The 18951-nt window shown below is 40.5% G+C and overlaps 1 protein-coding gene and 1 long non-coding RNA gene across 8 annotated transcripts in view; one reads left to right on the top strand and one right to left on the bottom strand.

Moving 5' to 3' along the window:
* Positions 1-20: 20 nt before the first annotated feature.
* Positions 21-12265, bottom strand: LOC139545353 (prosaposin-like). Of its 7 annotated transcripts, none has more exons than XM_071353049.1 (11): positions 12140-12265; positions 8713-8774; positions 8193-8267; positions 7532-7657; positions 7209-7343; positions 6965-7045; positions 6694-6871; positions 6308-6450; positions 1351-1422; positions 980-1146; positions 21-855 (listed from the first exon to the last, which is right to left on the bottom strand). In XM_071353049.1, the coding sequence occupies exons 1-10, from the start codon at positions 12189-12191 to the stop codon at positions 1000-1002; spliced, it is 1071 nt and encodes a 356-aa protein (XP_071209150.1). In that variant the 5' UTR covers positions 12192-12265; the 3' UTR covers positions 21-855; positions 980-999. The 7 variants fall into 7 exon arrangements, with proteins under 7 accessions (XP_071209150.1, XP_071209154.1, XP_071209151.1 ...); XM_071353053.1 differs by having other exon boundaries at positions 1036-1113; XM_071353050.1 differs by having other exon boundaries at positions 1036-1146; positions 12140-12263.
* LOC139545356 (uncharacterized) overlaps positions 8008-18951 on the top strand; it is a 30282-nt gene continuing 19338 nt past the window's right edge. Inside the window, exon 1 of the long non-coding RNA XR_011669043.1 lies at positions 8008-8294. This is a non-coding gene — a long non-coding RNA (uncharacterized lncRNA). The remainder of the gene's footprint in view (positions 8295-18951) is intronic.

The raw sequence follows: 18951 nt of genomic DNA, 5'->3' as shown, positions 1-18951 counted from the left end.
TTTGCACAATTTGACACGTGTTGATTTGTCTTAGCCATAGTTGGGTCTTTATTTGTGAAACAAGGAAGTAAATACAATTCCAACATTTTGAATAAGACATGACCAAATAGTGAAGGTTACAAAAAGATGTTCATATTATAAGCAGTACATTATAGGATAAATATACTCATGTATACACAAATACTTCGGACTCACACATGAATATTACTTAGATCATAAAAATGGAACCTAAACATAGTTTAATATACAAAGGCAATGCATTGACATATTACTGGTTTAAAGGATTTCTCCATCAAAAGGAGGTATATGTTCACTCAAATACACTCAAGACACTTCACCACTTTATTTACTGTACCATATTTGTTTGCCCTGATTATGACTGATTTTATATGAATAACTTTATTGCAGATAACAGGGAAAAGTAACAATTAATTTCTAATGTAAATGAGGTATTATACTTGTGGATATATCTGCTTAAAAGGTCCACAATTATTTTAACTCAATCATTTACAGTATGTTTGAATGAATTACTTACTGTACTCGTAATGGCCCACACAGTGAAAATCAAACCTGACACCATCAAATCATCTCAGTGCTACATGATTAGCCTAACACAAGTACAAATCTAATGAAGGAAATATACAGACATTTTTCTCAAATTGCTCAACAGTGCAATATGTTAAATTAAATGTACAGAAAAATTAAGGCAACAGTGCAGTCATTAACAAGTTACATTCTTAAACACACTTAGCAGTTAATAAATGCAGATAATTCATCATAGCTTCATCCATGAAGGGAGATCTCTGGGTGTGGTTTTCAGCTCTAGTTCATGACCTTCTGGCAGAAGTCTACCATCTGGAGTTGTATCAAAATGAAACCAGATCAGATATAATGCACTATACCAAAACATTGATGTGGGTAGTGTTGTTTTTCAGACAATAAACCCTGGCTTGTACTATGCTTTAGTTTGCTTATTTACCTGTAGTTTGGGTTGTTGTATCAGATAGTAAACCATGGCAGATCTAGTTTACTTACGCCACACTCCTGAGAGGTTTTCACATCCCTGCAGATGTAAATGGGTCCCCAGGTACAGTGGTTCTTCCTCAGAAGATGCTGCTCTTTCACAACAACACACACATCAGCTCTCTGGAGGACACAGTGACAAATAGCTGATATACTGACTAAGAGAAGACTCAGTCACTCTACACACAATCACACCACTGTTGTCACTAGGACAGTCAATCTACAAGAGTATTGGTCTGGGGATTATAGACAGTGAGGTTAGGAGTGTCATACACTGTAGAGACAGTGGAGGACCTCCTATGGCTCTGATGTGAATGGTTTAATTACCTCACATGCATCCATTTGGCTTCCCAGAACCTTCTGCAGCCTGGGGCCATAGAGTTTGGTGAACATTTCACACTGGAAAGAACACAAAGACGGGTATAATGAAACTGACTTAACTGCTACTCGCTGTTTATCTATGCATAGTCACTTTACCCCTAACTAGATGTGCATTCGGAAAGTATTCAGACCCCTTCACATTTCGCTACGTTACAGCCTTATTCTAAAATCAACTCTTTACATACTTTGCATTCGGAAAGTTTTCAGACCCCTTCCCTTTTTCCACATTTTGTTACGTTACACCCTTATTCTAAAATGGATTAAATTTTTAAAAAATCCTCGTCAATCTACACACACTACCCCATAATGACAAAGCAAAAACAGGTTTTTAGAAATTTGTGCAAATGTATTTAAAAAGAAAAAATGGAAATATCACATTTACATAAGTATTCAGACCCTTTACTTAGTACTTTGTTGAAGAACCTTTGGCAGTGATTACAGCCTCGAGTCTTCTTGGGTATGACGCTACAAGGTTGGCACACCTGTATTTGAGAAGTTTCTCCCATTCTTCTCTGCAGATCCTCTCAAGCTTTTAAAACAAAAACTGAAATACCTTTACATAAGTATTCAGACCCTTTGCTATGAGCTCAGGTACATCCTGTTTCCATTGATCATCCTTGAGATGTTTCTACAACTTGATTGAAGTCCACCTGTGGTAAATTCAATTGATTGGACATAAGTTGTAAAGGCACACACCTGTCTGTCTATATAAGGTCTCACAGTTGACAGTGCATATCAGAGGACAAAGGAAGATGGTGGAAGTGGATACTGAGTTCGAATTAAGCAGCGCGTCCAGCAAATTTGGTGAAGACAAAATGTTCTGAATGGACGAGTAGTATTTGAAAGTTGGAACAAAAAGGAAATTGTCTAAAATTGGAGTGGATGATACGTGTGTAAATGATAATGAATCGCTTCTTTTTGGGATGCGTTTGTTGAGTAAGGCTGCATATGTGGAAAACTCGTTTGAGGTGTTAAAAAATGGTGAAGTATGCGCTTGGAAAAGTGGAGTCTGTCAGAGTGATCAGGAGAAGTATTATTTTGATTAATTGTATTTCTGAAGAGCAGAGGAAGATTGCAGTGGGCCTCAAAAGAATCTGGACAACAGAAGTTTTTTTTGTTTTGATTTTCGGTGTAGGGCACCCGTCAAAGGAGTCATCTCAGGGGTGGCGATGGATGTTCAGGCAGAATACCTGAAGATAATTCCTGGTGTGGTTGGTGCCCGGTGTCTGACCCCGATGGGTGAATGGTGGAAAAGAAGAAAGTCTGTCAGTCCTGTTGTTTTTTTCATAAAGAGCAAATGCCTACACATGTGAAGCTTGGTTATGTAAGATATGCCGTAAGAGCTTCCGTCCCCAAACCACTGGAGTGTAAGAATTGTAAAGGATTTTCTGGTCTGATGTAACCAAGATTGAACTCTTTGGGCTGAATGTTAAGCGTCACGTCTGGAGGAAACCTGGTACCATTCCTATGGTGAAGCATGGTGTTGGCGTCATCATGCTGTGGGGATGTTTTTCAGTGGCAGGGACTGGGAGACTAGTCAGAATCGAGGGAAGGATGAACGGAGCAAATTACAGAGATATCCTTGATGAAAACCTGTTCCAGAGCGCTCAGAACCTCAGACTGGGGCGTAGGTTCACCTTCCAACAGGACAACGACCCTAAGCACACAGCCAAGACAACGCAGGAGTGGCTTCAGGACAAGTCTCTGAATGTCCTTGAGTGGCCCAGCCAGAGCCCGGACTTGAACATGATCTAACATCTCTGGGGAGACCTGAAAATAGCTGTGCAGCAACGGTCCCTATCCAACCTGACAGAGCTTGAGAGGATCTGCAGAGAAGAATGGGAGAAACTCCCCAAATACAGGTGTGCCAAGCTTGTAGCGTCATACCCAAAAAGACTCGAGGCTGTAATCACTGCCGAAGTTGCTTCAACAAAGTACTGAGTAAAGGATCTGAGTACTTATGTAAATGTGATATTTTTTTAATACATTTGCAAAAATTCTAAAAACCTGTTTTTGCTTTGTTATTATAGGGTATTGTGTGTAGATTGATAAGGGGGAAAAACGATTTAATACATTTGTATTACATCTGTATAACCTCAATTACCTTGACTAACCTGTATCCCCGCATATTGACTCGGTATCGGTACCCCCTCATTATTATTATTTACTCATTGTTATTTTATTGTTATAATATATATTTTTTGACTTTATTTAGTAAATATTTTCTTAACTCTTAGTTTTCTTAAAATGGCATTGTTGGTTAATATGGCTGCACTCCCGTTAACGGGATGATATGACAACAGCCAGTGAATGTGCAGGGCGCCAAATTCAAACAACAGAAATCTCATAATTAAAATTCCTCAAACATACATGTATCTTATACCATTTTAAAGGTAATCTTGTTGTTAATCCCACCAAAGTGTCCGGTTTCAAATAGGCTTTACAGCGAAAGCACCACAAACGATTATGTTAGGTCACCGCAAAAACAGTCCTTTTTCCAGCCAAAGAAAGGAGTCACAGAAAGCAGAAATAGAGATACAATTAATCACTAACCTTTGATGATCTTCATCAGATGACACTCATAGGACTTCATGTTACACAATACATATATGTTTTGTTCGAGAAAGCTCATATTTATATCCAAAAACCTCAGTTTACATTGGCGCCATGTTCAGAAATGGCTCCAAAATATCCGGAGAAATTGCAGAGAGCCACGTCAAATAACATAAATACTCATAAACTTTGATGAAAGATACATGTTTTACATAGAATTAAAGATACACTTGTTCTTAATGCAACCGCTGTGTCAGATTTCAAAAAGCTTTACAGCAAAAGCACAATATTCAATAATCTGAGAACAGCGTTCAGCCACAAAAGGAAGCCACACAGTTACCCGCCAAATTGTGCAGTCAACAAAACTCATAAAAAGCATTATAAATCTTCACTTACATTTGCTGATCTTCGTCGGAATGCACTCCCAGGACTCCCACTTCCACAAGAAATGTTTGTTTTGTTCGGTAATGTCCATCATTTATGTCCAAATAGCTATTTTTGTTAGCGTGTTTGGTAAACAAATCCAAAGTCAGAAAGCGCGTTCACTAAAAGCTGACGAAATGTCAAAAAGTTCCGTAACAGTCAGTAGAAACATGTCAAACAATGTATTGAATCAATCTTTAGAATGTTTTTAACATAAATCTTCAGTATCGTTCCAACCGGAGAATTACATTGACTTCAGATATGCGATGGAACAGTGCTCCCTCTCATGTGAACGCGCATTGTCAGAGCATGGCCAGGTCATGGTAGACCTGACTATTTCCTGTCTCCTTCAGCCCCACTTCACAGTAGAGGCATCAGACAAGGTTCTACAGACTGTTGACATCTAGTGGAAGCCGTAGGAAGTGCAAACTCAGCCATATCCCACTGTTTGTTCAAAAGGGGCTGTGTTGAAAATCTACCAACCTCAGAATTCCCACTTCCTGTTTTGATTTTTTCTCAGGTTTTTGCCTGCCATATGAGTTCTGTTATACTCACATACATCATTCAAACAGTTTTAGAAACTTCAGAGTGTTTTCTATCCAATACCAATAATAATATGCATATATTAGCAACTGGGACTGAGGAGCAGGCAGTTTACTATGGGCACCTCTGTGCACCTTTCATCCAAGCTACTCAATACTGCCCCTGCAGCCATAATAAGTTAAAATCCTCTTAAGGATCTGTCCCTTTTTTTATTTTTATGTTTGCCTAAAATCACATCTAACTGCCAGTAGCTCAGGACCTGAAGCAAGGATATGCATATTATTGATACCATTTGAAAGGAAACACTTTGAAGTTTGCAGAAATGTTAAAATAATGTAGGAGAATGTAACACATGGTTAAAGATAATACAAACACAAAAACATGTATTTTTATTTTTTTATCGTATTTGAAATGCAATAGAATTGCCATTATAGAATATTGCATTTCAGATACCAGCTAGATTTTGGCCACAAAATGGCAGCAGTGCGTGTGCAATGTTTCAGATTGATGCAGGGAAGTATTGCAATACAGGACAATATTTTGTATCAAGTCTGCCCAAATGTGCCGAATTGGTCAATTGATACATTTTAAAGTACTTAACTATAGAGAACATACACAAATTATATGGTAATACAAAATCTAAGTTTACCCACCCCCAGGAATGTCATAGATTAGCTTATACACTAACTTTCACACATCTAGATGGCGGGCTGGGTGGGTATGGAGCCAGAGACAGCAGGGTTCAAACTGTAGAACCCAGTTCCTACATTTGAATATAAAAATGGATTTTATCAAACAACTTTGCTACATTTGATTTCTGGGACCCTCAGGATGACAAATCGGAGCAAGATTACTGAATGTAAGTACATTATTTACCTTCATAGGTGAATGTATCAAACCAGTTTCCTTGATAAAAGTTTTTTGTTCCTGTGCACTCTCCTCAAACAATAGCATGGTATTTTTTTCACTGTAATAGCTACTGTAAATTGGTCTGTGCAGTTAGATGAAGAAGATTTTAAGCTTTCTGCCCATATAAGACATGTCGATGTCCTGGGAAATGTTCTTGTTACTTACAATGTCATGCTAATCACATTAGCGCATGTTAGCTCAACCGTCTAGGTAGAGGGACACCGATCCCGTAGAGGTTAAGGGCTTGTAAGTAATCATTTCACGGTAAGGTCTACTACACCGGTTGTATTCGGTGCATGTGAAAAATCTAATTTGATTTGTTTTTCACACCGTTGAATGTTTTTTGTTATTCTGTCTCTTACGGTGACTACAGCATAGATCACTATGTTTAGGCCTACTCCTGGAACTGGTAGTGGTGACAACTTGTGCAAACTCAGAGACTTCTCATACACTAAATTAAAATGTAGGGGCAGACCTTGGGGATGGTGTTGGGGTGCTTCAGGCAGACAGACTGGAGGAAAGAGGAGGTCTGAGATTCAGTGGCGTTGAGACCCAGGTGGAACCGGCTCAGAACCGCCATCGTACGGCAGGAATCACAGTCAGAGGAAAGGAGCATCTCTGGAGAGGAGGAAGGGCGGGGGAGTCAGGGTTACAGAGGGCTACAATGTGGAAGAGCAGCACCAAGTGAGACGGACAATCTACAGACCATGGACTGCATAAACAACGAGGGGTGAAGAGGAGAGAGCCGAAAGGAAATGTGTTACCTACCACAGTCTTCTATCAGTATAGACGACGCACCACGCATATAACTTTATGATTGAGGAGGATAGAGCCCTGGTCTGAACAAATTATCCCACTCACCCATGCTGGGGGTCTCCTGGAACAGGTGCAGCAGGGCACAGATGGAGTAAGGGGCGGCTGACGGCAGCAGGAAGTTAACTATCTTCTTGCCATACTTGTTGATGAAGTCATTGCACTGGTCCTTGTAGCTGGCAGGCAGAAGGCCACACACACCTCCCATTAGCTTCACTATGGCATCCTGCAAGGTTCAAGGGGAACAAGGGTGTCCAGCAAAAAGTGTTTTTGTCTGTGTGTTAGTGGGTGCAGACGTATGAAAATAAGAATGCATTACCTCAATCTTATCCGTAGGCAAAACGCTCTCCAGTTTCTTCATGAGATAAACACAGAAGGTACATTGTGGGCTGACCTGCACCTAGAGAGGAGATGACATGGTGACAGAGCGTTCAGTGCAGACAGATAATGACTAACTGACAGCCAAATAATTTAGAACAAGACAAACACATTGACAAACAAACAAAAAGGGCATGAAAGGGACTTCTGCTCCTAAACTGTACAAAAGTTCAGCTCTCACTCGCCTCTGGGTTGGTGCCTGAGTCAAGGACAGCGTTGGACAGGTCCATGTCAGTGATGGTAGGAGAAAGCTGTTTAGGTGCTCCCCTCTTTGAGTGGACAGCACACAGTCCCAATACCATACATGTCTCACCTGGCTTCTACAGATATGAAGGATGGAGGAAGAGCGTTAATAGAGAAGAAGACCGGTAAGTTCTTGTATAATCACAAAATCATCGCCCTTGAATGTATCATAAAAGTGAACGTAAAAACATTTTTGATGGTTATGTTGTAGCCCTGTAAACCAGACTTCCCTATCTCTGTATGTTTGCAGTGCTCAGGAACTCACCAGTATGCCAATGAGGTACTGGAGGGCTTGGGGCAGGTACATCTGAAGCTGGGATACACAGTGGCTTTGAGCCACACCTCCGGGGAGGCGCTGACACAGGTCATCCAGGGTGCTGTTGATCAGCTCCTAAACAATCAACACAGGTACATATTTCTTAATTATATTATTTTACTTTTAGATATGTGTATATTGTTATACATTGTTAGATATTACTGCACTGTTGGAGCTAGGAACACAAGAATTTTGCTACACCCGCAATAACATCTGCTAAATATGTGTGTGACCAATACAATTTTATTTGATTTTGATATACAGTTACACTGTTGGTGACTCACTTTGATGAGGGGTGAAATTATCTGTCAATTTGACATCCTTCTAGCAGACTTTGTTTCAAGATCAGAGTTCAACATAATGTAGTCTCTGTTGACTAGTGTAAGGGAGTTTTTGCTAGACATTATATTCTATATTTGCACTGTAAACGGGAACTGAAAGATGGCGGAGGAGAGGTCTGAGACCAGATGTTTTTTAGATGTACATATATTTCTGGCTACAGAAATTGAAGTATAAGTAACACTTTCTGGTCAGGGTGTTATCTGCATCTCTGGCTATTATTATATTTTATTGAGCAACATACTTCAGCAGAATCAGAATGGGTACTCACCTGGGTGTCTGTGTTGGAGATCATGTCTGTGAATAGCTCAATGATCTGGCTGCAGTCTGAACAGATGTCAGATGTCTGGTAGAAGGACATCAGAGGTGAGAGGTCAGTGATTCACTATAATTGACCATTTCAGGCATAATCTCCTACATCTCTAATTTAACAACCACATGATCTTCAGCTTGTGTACAGTTCAGGCCTGAAAGCTCTGGTGAAAAAAGGGACACCACAACAACCATCTTTTTTAAGTTGAAAATGACTTGTTGCTAGTGTGTGAAAGCAGAATTGAAACAGGCTTGGTGTGTTAATAGAAATATGTGGCCAAGAGTTATCTATAGATGAATGATTTGTGAACCAAGTACTGGGGCGTATCTTCTAGAATAGAGAACACAAGCTATACAATTGGTAACTGTTAAGAGGGGACTTGGGTATAGTCTCCATCAAACCTGGTCCTGGAAGACTCATGTTAGATCTGTTGGTGTTTTATGCATACAGTAATTATATTACAGTAGTTATATCTTACTGATGACTGCTGTGTGATGTCCAATTTGGCCCTGGTAGGCTCACGGATGACCATGGTCTCACCTGTGAAGATCCCGCAGAATAACTCACAGTTTAGTTAGTTACTAAAAACAAAGGTTGTTAACTAGGTCAGGTCTGAACCAGTATCTGTGCATTAGAGACCTCTCTAATGCCCAGAAAGCTCAGATTCAAACTTCCATTCACCGGCTCTGCAAGCATTATAATGTAAAAATACGTTCATTGCTCAACATGGGTGACAGGCAGCGTAGTGGTTAGGATAGTTGGGCAAGTAAATGAAAAGTCGCTGGTTCAAACACCAGAGTTTACCAGGTGAAAAATCTGTCGATGTGCCCTTGAGCAAGGCACTTAACCCTTGTTGCTCCAGGGTCGTCGTCAATAATGGCTGATGTGCAGGCATAATCAAAGTGTCACTGGACTAGTGCACTTGCCACAGTCTTTAGGTTGTCTATATCTACTTTTCCATTCAATTGGTGACAGATTTTCATGTGAATATTCTAAAATCTGCATATAAACAATATGAACATTTCACGCTTTCCTTTAGGACAATTTGGCACCGGATAACGTGACCGGGAACATTTAAATTTACTGAAAATGTGAGAAATTGACCTCAGATTCAACATGGCGCATGCAGCGCCGTCAATAAACGAGGGATATTGGCCAAATGAGCCACATTTATTTGTCCTTAAAAACAGCCTAATAACAAATTACAAAACACTATTCCTTTTGTTTCGATATGTAGCATAAGAAAAACTTTATAGCCTATTTTTTATTGTTTTTTGGGCTACTTTCCTACAACAATAATTGTCCACCTCGCGGTTCAGCTGTCGGGTATTTGAGCACCAAATGCATCAAGGCATTGCATGCATAGGCCTATAGGCTTAGGTGTCCACTGTATGATATTAATATTTTAAAAACAAATATAGCCTATATAAAGGAAGAGAAGCTTACACCTAGCCCCAGGGAGATGGAGAGAGAGATATGCCGGCGGCATGCTACAACACAGGCATGCATTTCTTTATGTATGATGGCTATTGCGTCTGCTATACAGATATAGACTTACAGAAGGAGGTTAATTCGTTAATTTTCTATCAGAATATGTTGTATTATGATAAGCATTATACTGTTAGATTATAGGAGTAACTCTAGTAGGCCTAAAACATTTCTCCTCACCTCAAGTTCAATTGTCGAAGTCAGTGCACTGCCTTCATATCATAGGCTTGCAGTAGCCAAAGCTTAATAATAGCAACACCAAACCTTAACAAAAGTTTTAAAACTTTATTAGGGTAATATCAAAAGTAAGCGAAGCTATTGTTTATAGCGAAAATATGAGCATGCTATTATATTAGCAAACACAGCATTACAGCCAAAGCAAATGGCTCAACATAATTAAATAAAATATTTTCGAACTGATTTAAACATTCACAAAAGTTTTGAATAGGCTATATTGCAGTAACTACCAACAAAGGCCAGCGCCTACCATACCTAACACATGACAGAAAAAGGCTAATGTTCTTTATTTTACAACAGACCTACTTATAACCTATTTTAAACTAAATCATTAAAAAGACAAATGTTATTTAGCCAATACAAATCTCTGAACAGAATTAAACAAAACAGGTTTTGCATATTTTTAAAAACAGGTTTTGATTAATAAATAGGCTTACAATAATAACAATGATATACAATAATAATAATAATAATGATAAAACAAATGATTATAAATACATTTAAATTCTAAAACTGCATCCTACCTGAATAGGGAGTTGTACAGTAGCCTGCATATGGCCTTGCCAACATTCTTCTCATCTTAGTCCACTACAATATTAAAACTTATATTAAACTCCCATTGTAGGCTTCACTATAGGCATACTATTTGTCCTCACGTTTGTTTTACTTCAATGAAAAAGGCCTCCTTCACAATCAACAGTAGCCCAGGCCTAGGTACCTCTCTCAATCTCTCTCCTCAGCAGCAGGCCAGCGCACACAAGGCGTGAGAGAATGGTGCTGAAGACCGAATTCCGGGTGCAGTCTATGATAGACAGCCTCTCTTGGACAATTTGGCTGGCTACAATTTTATTTATTGACTTTTAATTTTGTATCGGCCAAAAACCGCAATTACCGGCTAAGGGAAACCGTGGCGCATTTTCCTATCAGAGTTGTGTTTCCATCAAATTCACTTGTTGCCGATACAAGTCTGTGTGTCAATACGTAGTGCACATAAAATTATTTAAGAGGTGAAATTCCTCAAATAAAAAATACAAGTTAAATGAGTTTCCATCGCATTTTCAACTCTAGGCCTACTGATGGTTTTGTCACAAAAAGTGTAGCAAATGTGCTGACTCTCGTATGCATTTGCGCTCTAGCCATCCGTTTGCAGATACAATGCAGGTATAGCCCACTACATGATGAGATTATAATGGACAACAGTGACGATATTATTTTTCTTTGTCAAATGGCGTCGATGATCATGTCACCAGAATAAGACCCTCCATATTTATTGAAAGGAGCATCAACCTCATCACTGTGCACTTTCAAGTGATGAACTGTGAATTTCATCATACTGTAATTTATTTAATCCGTAGCCTAATAAACTGCATGCGTTCCCATGATTCCATTACATTTTTTAAAATCTCACATGTAGGCTACTTTACTCGCATAAAAAGGTTGGATGGAAACCTGGTTAATGTCAAGCCATTTTGAGGATGCTGGAATAATATTTTGGATGAACGTGCGCATGGCTACAGTCAATCAATCAATCAAACACATGTATTTATAAAGCCATTTTTGCATCAGGAGACTTTTGAAATAGCCTAATCCGATTAAAACATTGTGACTGGTTGTGTTTATCCCACATATAAAACGCAATACATTTAAAAAGTGGAATTATACATATTTAGGCTATATTCATGCGTTAGGTTCTAGGTGCGCGAGTAATAGCCGCTCGGATTGGAGAGGAGGCAGAGTACATGTTAAACTTTCTTGAATAACTGGGCCTGCCGGTTGCATATGTGGCAACATTATTATAGGACGACCCGAGAGAAATGGTTAGAACTTAGCTCTGACATGTTTAAAAAAATATTTTTAATCCAAGCTCTCGAGTTCCAATATTGAATTGAATCTATTACATGTTAGGCAAACGGAAAAGGCAGACATTTATGTTCCATAATCTGGCTTTACTAATTAATGAAAAAAGCACTGTGGTCAAAGTCTGAAAATAGCACGACTGCTTCCTAGCGCAGTGTAAACTCATATATTAGTGCAGAATACACCAGGTCTATTTTTGTAACTGGTGAAACAATGCAGCGACAGCCATTCAGTGACAGAGACTCGATGCATTGTCTGACAAGGTTTCGCCAAAAAGACTGTCAATATAGAATCATATATTAGCTAGGGTAGTATCTACTTACCGATACAAAAATATGCAATAAAGATCGAAACAATAAATTGTAAAACCGCCATTGTAAGAGAGAACAGAGTATGATTTACAGTCGGCCCTGAATCAATAAAGGGTGACAGTAGGCTATCCAATGGCTATGAGTCCGGAAGCACAGATTGACTCGCAGCCAATCAGAGAGACAGGAAATAATGCATTTAGGCATAGTTTATTTTTAAGTTAAGGCAGTCGAAAAAAATAACAACATAGTGACATGTTATGCTTGCTGTGTCAAATGACCTTACCAGTTGACATGCTTACAAAAAACTTAAACAGAGTTAGGGTACTAAGGGGTAACTATCCCCCTGGGGTAACTGCCCCCACCCCCCTGTAATTCACATTTAAACCACAAGATGTCACCAAATTATTTTACCAACACTTTGCCTGGCTGCCACTGCTCTTGCTCAACAAAAAATGTCCTTGGAGATATTTCAACAAAACGATTTTGTGGTAAGTTGATCTTTTTTTTAACATTTTGATTTTTTTTAGATATATTCCACTGCTTCCGAGCATACTATTTGCCAATGTCTAGTCTCTAGACAACAAGGTGGACGAAATTAGGGCACGAGTTGCCTTCCAAAGAGACATCAGAGATTGTAACATTCTCTGTTTCACGGAAACATAGCTCACTTGAGATGTGTTGTCAGAGTCGGTACAGCCACCGGGTTTCTTCATGCGTCGCGCCGACAGAAACAAACATCTCTCTGGTAAGAAGAAGGGTAGGAGTGTATGCCTCATGATTAACGACTCATGGTGTAATCATAACAACATACAGGAACTCAAATCCTTTTGTTCACCTGACCTAGAATTCCTTACAATCAAATGCCGACCGAATTATCTTCCAAGATAATTCTCTTCAATTATAGTCACAACCGTGTATACCCCCCAAGCAGATACCTCGATGTCCCTAAAAGAACTTCACTGGACTCTATGTAAACTGGAAACCATATATCCTGTGGCTGCATTTATTGTATCTCTGGATTTTAACAAAGCTAATGTTAGAACAAGGTTACCTAAATTCTACCAGCACATTGATTAATGCACCCGCTCGAGCAAAACATTGGACCACTACTGCTCTAACTTCTGCGATGCATACAAGGCCCTCCCCCGCCCTCTCCCACCCTCCCTTTGGTAAATCTGACCATGACTCCATCTTGTTGCTCCCCTCCTACAGGCAGAAACTAAAACAGGTCGCATCCGTGCTTAGGTCTATCCAACGCTGGTCTGACCAATCGAATTTCACGCTTCAAGATTGCTTCGATCACGTGGACTGGGATGTGTTCAGGGTAGCCTCAGACAATAACATCGATGTATACGCTGACTCAGTGAGTGAGTTTATTAGGAAGTGCATTGGAGATGTTGTACCCAATGTGACTATTAAAATCTTCCCTAACCAGAAACTGTGGATTGATGGCAGCATTCACGTAAAACTGAAAGTGCAAATCACCGCATTTATTAATGGCAAGGCAACTGGAAACATGACCGAATACAAACAGTGTAGCTATTCCCTCTGCAAGGCAATCAAACAAGCAAAGTGTCAGTATAGAGACAAAGTAGAGTCGCAATTCAATGGCTCAAACACGAGACATATGTGGCAGGGTCTACAGACAATCACGGATTACAAAAAGAAAACCAGCCCCGTCGCGGACATCAACATCTCACTCCCAGACAAATTAAACAACTTCTTTGCACACTTGAGGACAATACAGTGCCACCGACACGGCCCGCTACCAAAGACTGCGGGTTCTCCTTCAATGTGGCCGATGTGAGTAAAACATTTAAACGTGTTAACACTCGTAAGGCTGCCGGCCCAGACGGCATCCCTAGCCGCATCCTCAGAGCATGCGCAGACCAGCTGGCTGGTGTGTTTACGGACATAATCAATAAATCCCTATCCCAGTCTGCTGTCCCCACATGCTTCAAGATGGCCACCATTGTTCCTGTACCCCAAGAAAGCTAAGGTAACTGAACTAAATGACGATCGCCCCGTAGCACTCACATCTGTCATCATGAAGTGCTTTGACAGACTAGTCAAGGATCATATCATCTCCACCCTACCTGATACCCTAGACCCATTCCAATTTGCTTACCGCCCCAATAGGTCCACAGACGATGTAATCGCCATCACACTGCACACTGCCCTATCCCATCTGGACACGAGGAATACCTATGTAAGAATGTTGTTCATTGACTACAGCTCAGCATTCAACACCATAGTACCCTCCAAACTCATCATTAAGCTTGAGACCCTGGGTCTCGACCTTACCCTGTGCAACTGGGTCCTGGACTTTCTGACAGGCTGCCCTCAGGTGGTGAAGATAGGAAACAACATCTCCACCCCGCTGATCATCAACACTGGGGCCCCACAAGGGTGCGTTCTCAGCCCTCTCCTGTACTTCCTGTTCACCCATGACTGCGTGGCCATGCAGACCTCCAACTCAATCATTAAGTTTGCATACAACACAACAGTGGTAGGCTTGATTACCAACAACGACGAGACAGCCTACAGGGAGGAGGTGAGGGCCCTCGGAGTGTGGTGTCAGGAAAATAACCTCTCACTCAACGTCAACAAAACAAAGGAGATGATCGTGGACTTCAGGAAACAGCAGAAGGAGCACCCCCCTATCACCATCGATGGGAAAGTAGTGGAGAAGGTGGAAAGTTTTAAGTTCCTCGGCGTACACATCAGACAAACTGAAATGGTCCACCCACACAGACAGCGTGGTGAAGAAGGCGCAACAGCGCATCTTCAACCTCAGGAGGCTGAAGAAATTTGGCTTGTCACCGAAAAGCCTCACAAACTTCTACAGATGCACAATCGAGAGCATCCTGTCGTGCTGTATCACCGCCTGGTACAGCCACGGCACCGTCCTCAACCGCAAGGCTCTCCAGAGAGTAGTGCGTTCTGCACAACGCATCACCGGGGGAAAACTACTTGCCCTCCAGGACACCTACAGCACCTGATGTCACAGGAAGGCCAAAAAGATCATCAAGGACAGCAACCACCTGATCCACTGCCTATTCACCCAGTTATCATCCAGAAGGCGAGGTCAGTACAGGTGCATCAAAGCTGGGACCGAGATACTGAAAAATAGCTTATATCTCAAGGTCATCAGACTGTTAATAAACAACATTCACTAATATAGAGAGGCTGCTGCCAACATACAGACTCAAATCACTGACCACTTTAATAAATTGATTTAATAATGGTATCATTAGTCACTTTAACTAATGCCAATTGAATAATGTTTACATATCCTACATTACTCATCTCATATGTACAGTGGGGAGAACAAGTATTTGATACACTGCCGATTTTGCAGGTTTTCCTACTTACAAAGCATGTAGAGGTCTGTAATTTTTATCATAGGTACACTTCAACTGTGAGAGACGGAATCTAAAACAAAAATCCAGAAAATTACATTGTATGATTTTTAAGTAATTAATTTGCATTTTATTGCATGACATAAGTATTTGATCACCTACCAACCAGTAAGAATTCCGGCTCTCACAGACCTGTTCGTTTTTCTTTAAGAAGCCCTCCTGTTCTCCACTCATTACCTGTATTAACTGCACCTGTTTGAACTCGTTACCTGTATAAAAGACACCTGTCCACACACTCAATCAAACAGACTCCAACATCTCCACAATGGCCAAGACCAGAGAGCTGTGTAAGGACATCAGGGATCAAATTGTAGACCTGCACAAGGCTGGGATGGGCTACAGGACAATAGGCAAGCAGCTTGGTGAGAAGGCAGCAATTATTAGAAAATGGAAGAAGTTCAAGATGACGGTCAATCACCCTCGGTCTGGGGCTCCATGCAAGATCTCACCTCGTGGGGCATCAATGATCATGAGGAAGGTGAGGGATCAGCCCAGAACTACACGGCAGGACCTGGTCAATGACCTGAAGAGAGCTGGGACCACAGTCTCAAAGAAAACCAATAGTAACACACTACGCCGTCATGGATTAAAATCCTGCAGTGCACGCAAGGTCCCTCTGCTCAAGCCAGCGCATGTCCAGGACCGTCTGAAGTTTGCCAATGACCATCTGGATTATCCAGAGGAGGAATGGGAGAAGGTCATGTGGTCTGATGAGACAAAAATTGAGTTTTTTGGTCTAAACTCCACTCGCCGTGTTTGGAGGAAGAAGAAGGATGAGTACAACCCCAAGAACACCATCCCAACCGTGAAGCATGGAGGTGGAAACATCATTCTTTGGGGATGCTTTTCTGCAAAGGGGACAGGACGACTGCACCGTATTGAGGGGAGGATGGATGGGGCCATGTATCGCGAGATCTTGGCCAACAACCTCCTTCCCTAAGTAAGAGCATTGAAGATGGGTCATGGCTGGGTCTTCCAGCATGACAACGACCCGAAACACACAGCCAGGGCAACTAAGGAGTGGCTCCGTAAGAAGCATCTCAAGGTCCCGGAGTGGCCTAGCCAGTCTCCAGACCTGAACCCAATAGAAAATCTTTGGAGGGAGCTGAAAGTCCGTATTGCCCAGCGACAGCCCCGAAACCTGAAGGATCTGGAGAAGGTCTGTATGGAGGAGGAGTGGGCCAAAATCCCTGCTGCAGTGTGTACAAACCTGGTCAAGAACTACAGGAAACGTATGATCTCTGTAATTGCAAACAAAGGTTTCTGTACCAAATATTAAGTTCTGCTTTTCTGATGTATCAAATACTTATGTCATGCAATAAAATGCAAATTAATTACTTAAAAATCATACAATGTGATTTTCTGGATTTTTGTTTTAGATTCCGTCTCTCACAGTTGAAGTGTACCTATGATAAAAATTACAGACCTCTATATGCTTTGTAAGTAGGAAAACCTGCAAAATCGGCAGTGTATCAAATACTTGTTCTCCCCACTGTATATACTCTATTTTATGCCATCTATTGCATCTTGCCTATGCCGCACGGCCATCGCGCATCCATATATTTATATGTACATATTCGTATTCCATCCCCTTACATTGTGTGTATAAGGTAGTCGTTGTGAATTTGTTAGATTACTTGTTAGATATTACTGCACTGTCGGACTGGAAGCGCAAGCATTTCACTACACTCGCATTAACATCTGCTAACCATGTGTATGTGACCAATACAATTTGATTTGATTTGAAGTTAGATCTATAATTGTTTTTAAATATACAAGTAGGAAAGCCTTAAACTATTGAAAGCCTTTTGCTCCTGAAAGTCATTTTATAGACTGCTGGGATTTAAAATCTTACATTATTCAAATAATATTTAATACAATTGTACATAATGGATTGTATGGGAAAAGAACAACAAAGAGAGAACAAGGGAAATGAATGTGCAGGTGAGATAAAAAGAGGGACTTTACATCAAATCTCCTCATAGTGCGGATATTAATAGTAACATGACTATTACATTTCCCTCCTTATTTTATTTAAATAATTAAAATAAGACAACTAGACAACTAATATTTTTTGAAGGGCCAAATTTGGGGTGTAGGCTTTGTCGTGACGTTGCTATCATTAATGCAATGATGGCTATTCATTGAATAATTACATATCACGTTCAATTATTACGCGATTAAATTAATCATATAACAATTAATTTAGTAGTAATCTGGGGCACCACAGAAAAAGTTTATTTAGCGAGTTACCGTTTCCCGAATCAACTCAAAAAAATCAAAATATCTCGATATACTAGCCGTCATCCATCAATCATTTGCTCCTATTTCAGTCTCATTCTGAACGTCGTAATATCCTAAAAATCTGCACAAACCCTAGTCTCCATGATGAATCAGCTTACAAAAATTGGCTTAATTATTTATTTACTAACTAATGAAATAATCGCACAGAAATAGATAAACACACATAGTATAGTATTGAATATTAACATAATGCAATGAAAAGTCCCTAGTGGACTAACCCGATATTACGGCTGGTTACACAATGAAAGAGGGTGGGGAACGAGAGAGCGGGAGGAGGAGAGACAAAGGAATTCAACTATTGTACATACAGTTGAATAATACGCTCATCGTAACTGTGGATACTTACCACCCTAACAACCGATCATTCGGATTTAGAAATGCAAAGTACATATTTACGCTTGTATGTCATTGTCGTCTCTCTCTGGTGAAATCGCCCGATCAGTCTGTGGGGAGTAATTCGGCAGAAGTCTCTCTTGTGTAAGTCTCTGGTTGTCCACCAGATGTCACCATGTCCTTTGTATTTGTAATAGGTTGGTCTCGGGGTGTCTGTTAGAACTGATCTTCCAGAGGTGTACCACATGGTGTTCAGAGGTCCTTGTCCTTCACTCTGTTTGTATAGATACCCTAGAGATACCTATGTGTCACTGCAACCTTAAAGGTCCTCAATGATGTCACCATTGCCATTGATTCTAAGCAATGTTGTGCTGCTATTTTTAATGACTTGGCCAAAGCTTTTGATACGGTAGACCATTCCATTCTTGTGGGCCGGCTAAGGAGTATTGGTGTCTCTGAGGGGTCTTTGGCCTGGTTTGCTAACTACCTCTCTCAAAGAGTGTAGTGTATAAAGTCAAATGTACTTGTTGCTGATAAAAGTCAGTGTGTCAATACGTAGTGCACATAAAAATAACTTTTGACGAGAAAAAAATAAAAGTTAAATGAGTTTCCATCACATTTTCAACTCTAGGCCTACTGATAGTTTTGTCACAAAAAGTGTAGCGAATGTGCTGACTCTGGTATTTGCATTTGCGCTCTAGCCAACAGTTTGCAGATACACAGCAGGTATAGCTAACTACATGATGAGATTATTATGGACAACAG

Source organism: Salvelinus alpinus, chromosome 19 (genome assembly GCF_045679555.1).
Source record: "Salvelinus alpinus chromosome 19, SLU_Salpinus.1, whole genome shotgun sequence".
NCBI lineage: Eukaryota > Metazoa > Chordata > Actinopteri > Salmoniformes > Salmonidae > Salvelinus > Salvelinus alpinus.
The sequence above is the reverse complement of the archived record's forward strand: the minus strand, read 5'-3'. Positions and strand labels throughout refer to the sequence as shown.

Bases quoted from the DNA above. Each gene is read 5' to 3' on its own strand.
- LOC139545353 (XM_071353047.1), bottom strand. From the start codon at position 10,538: ATGAGAAGAATGTTGGCAAGGCCATATGCAGGCTACTGTACAACTCCC. The intron at 8,268-8,712 runs GTAAGATATAAC...TCCTTCTACCAG, and splicing joins ACATCACACAGCAGTCATCA to ACATCTGACATCTGTTCAGA. The intron at 6,872-6,964 runs GTAATGCATTCT...TGAACCTTGCAG, and splicing joins TGCCTACGGATAAGATTGAG to GATGCCATAGTGAAGCTAAT.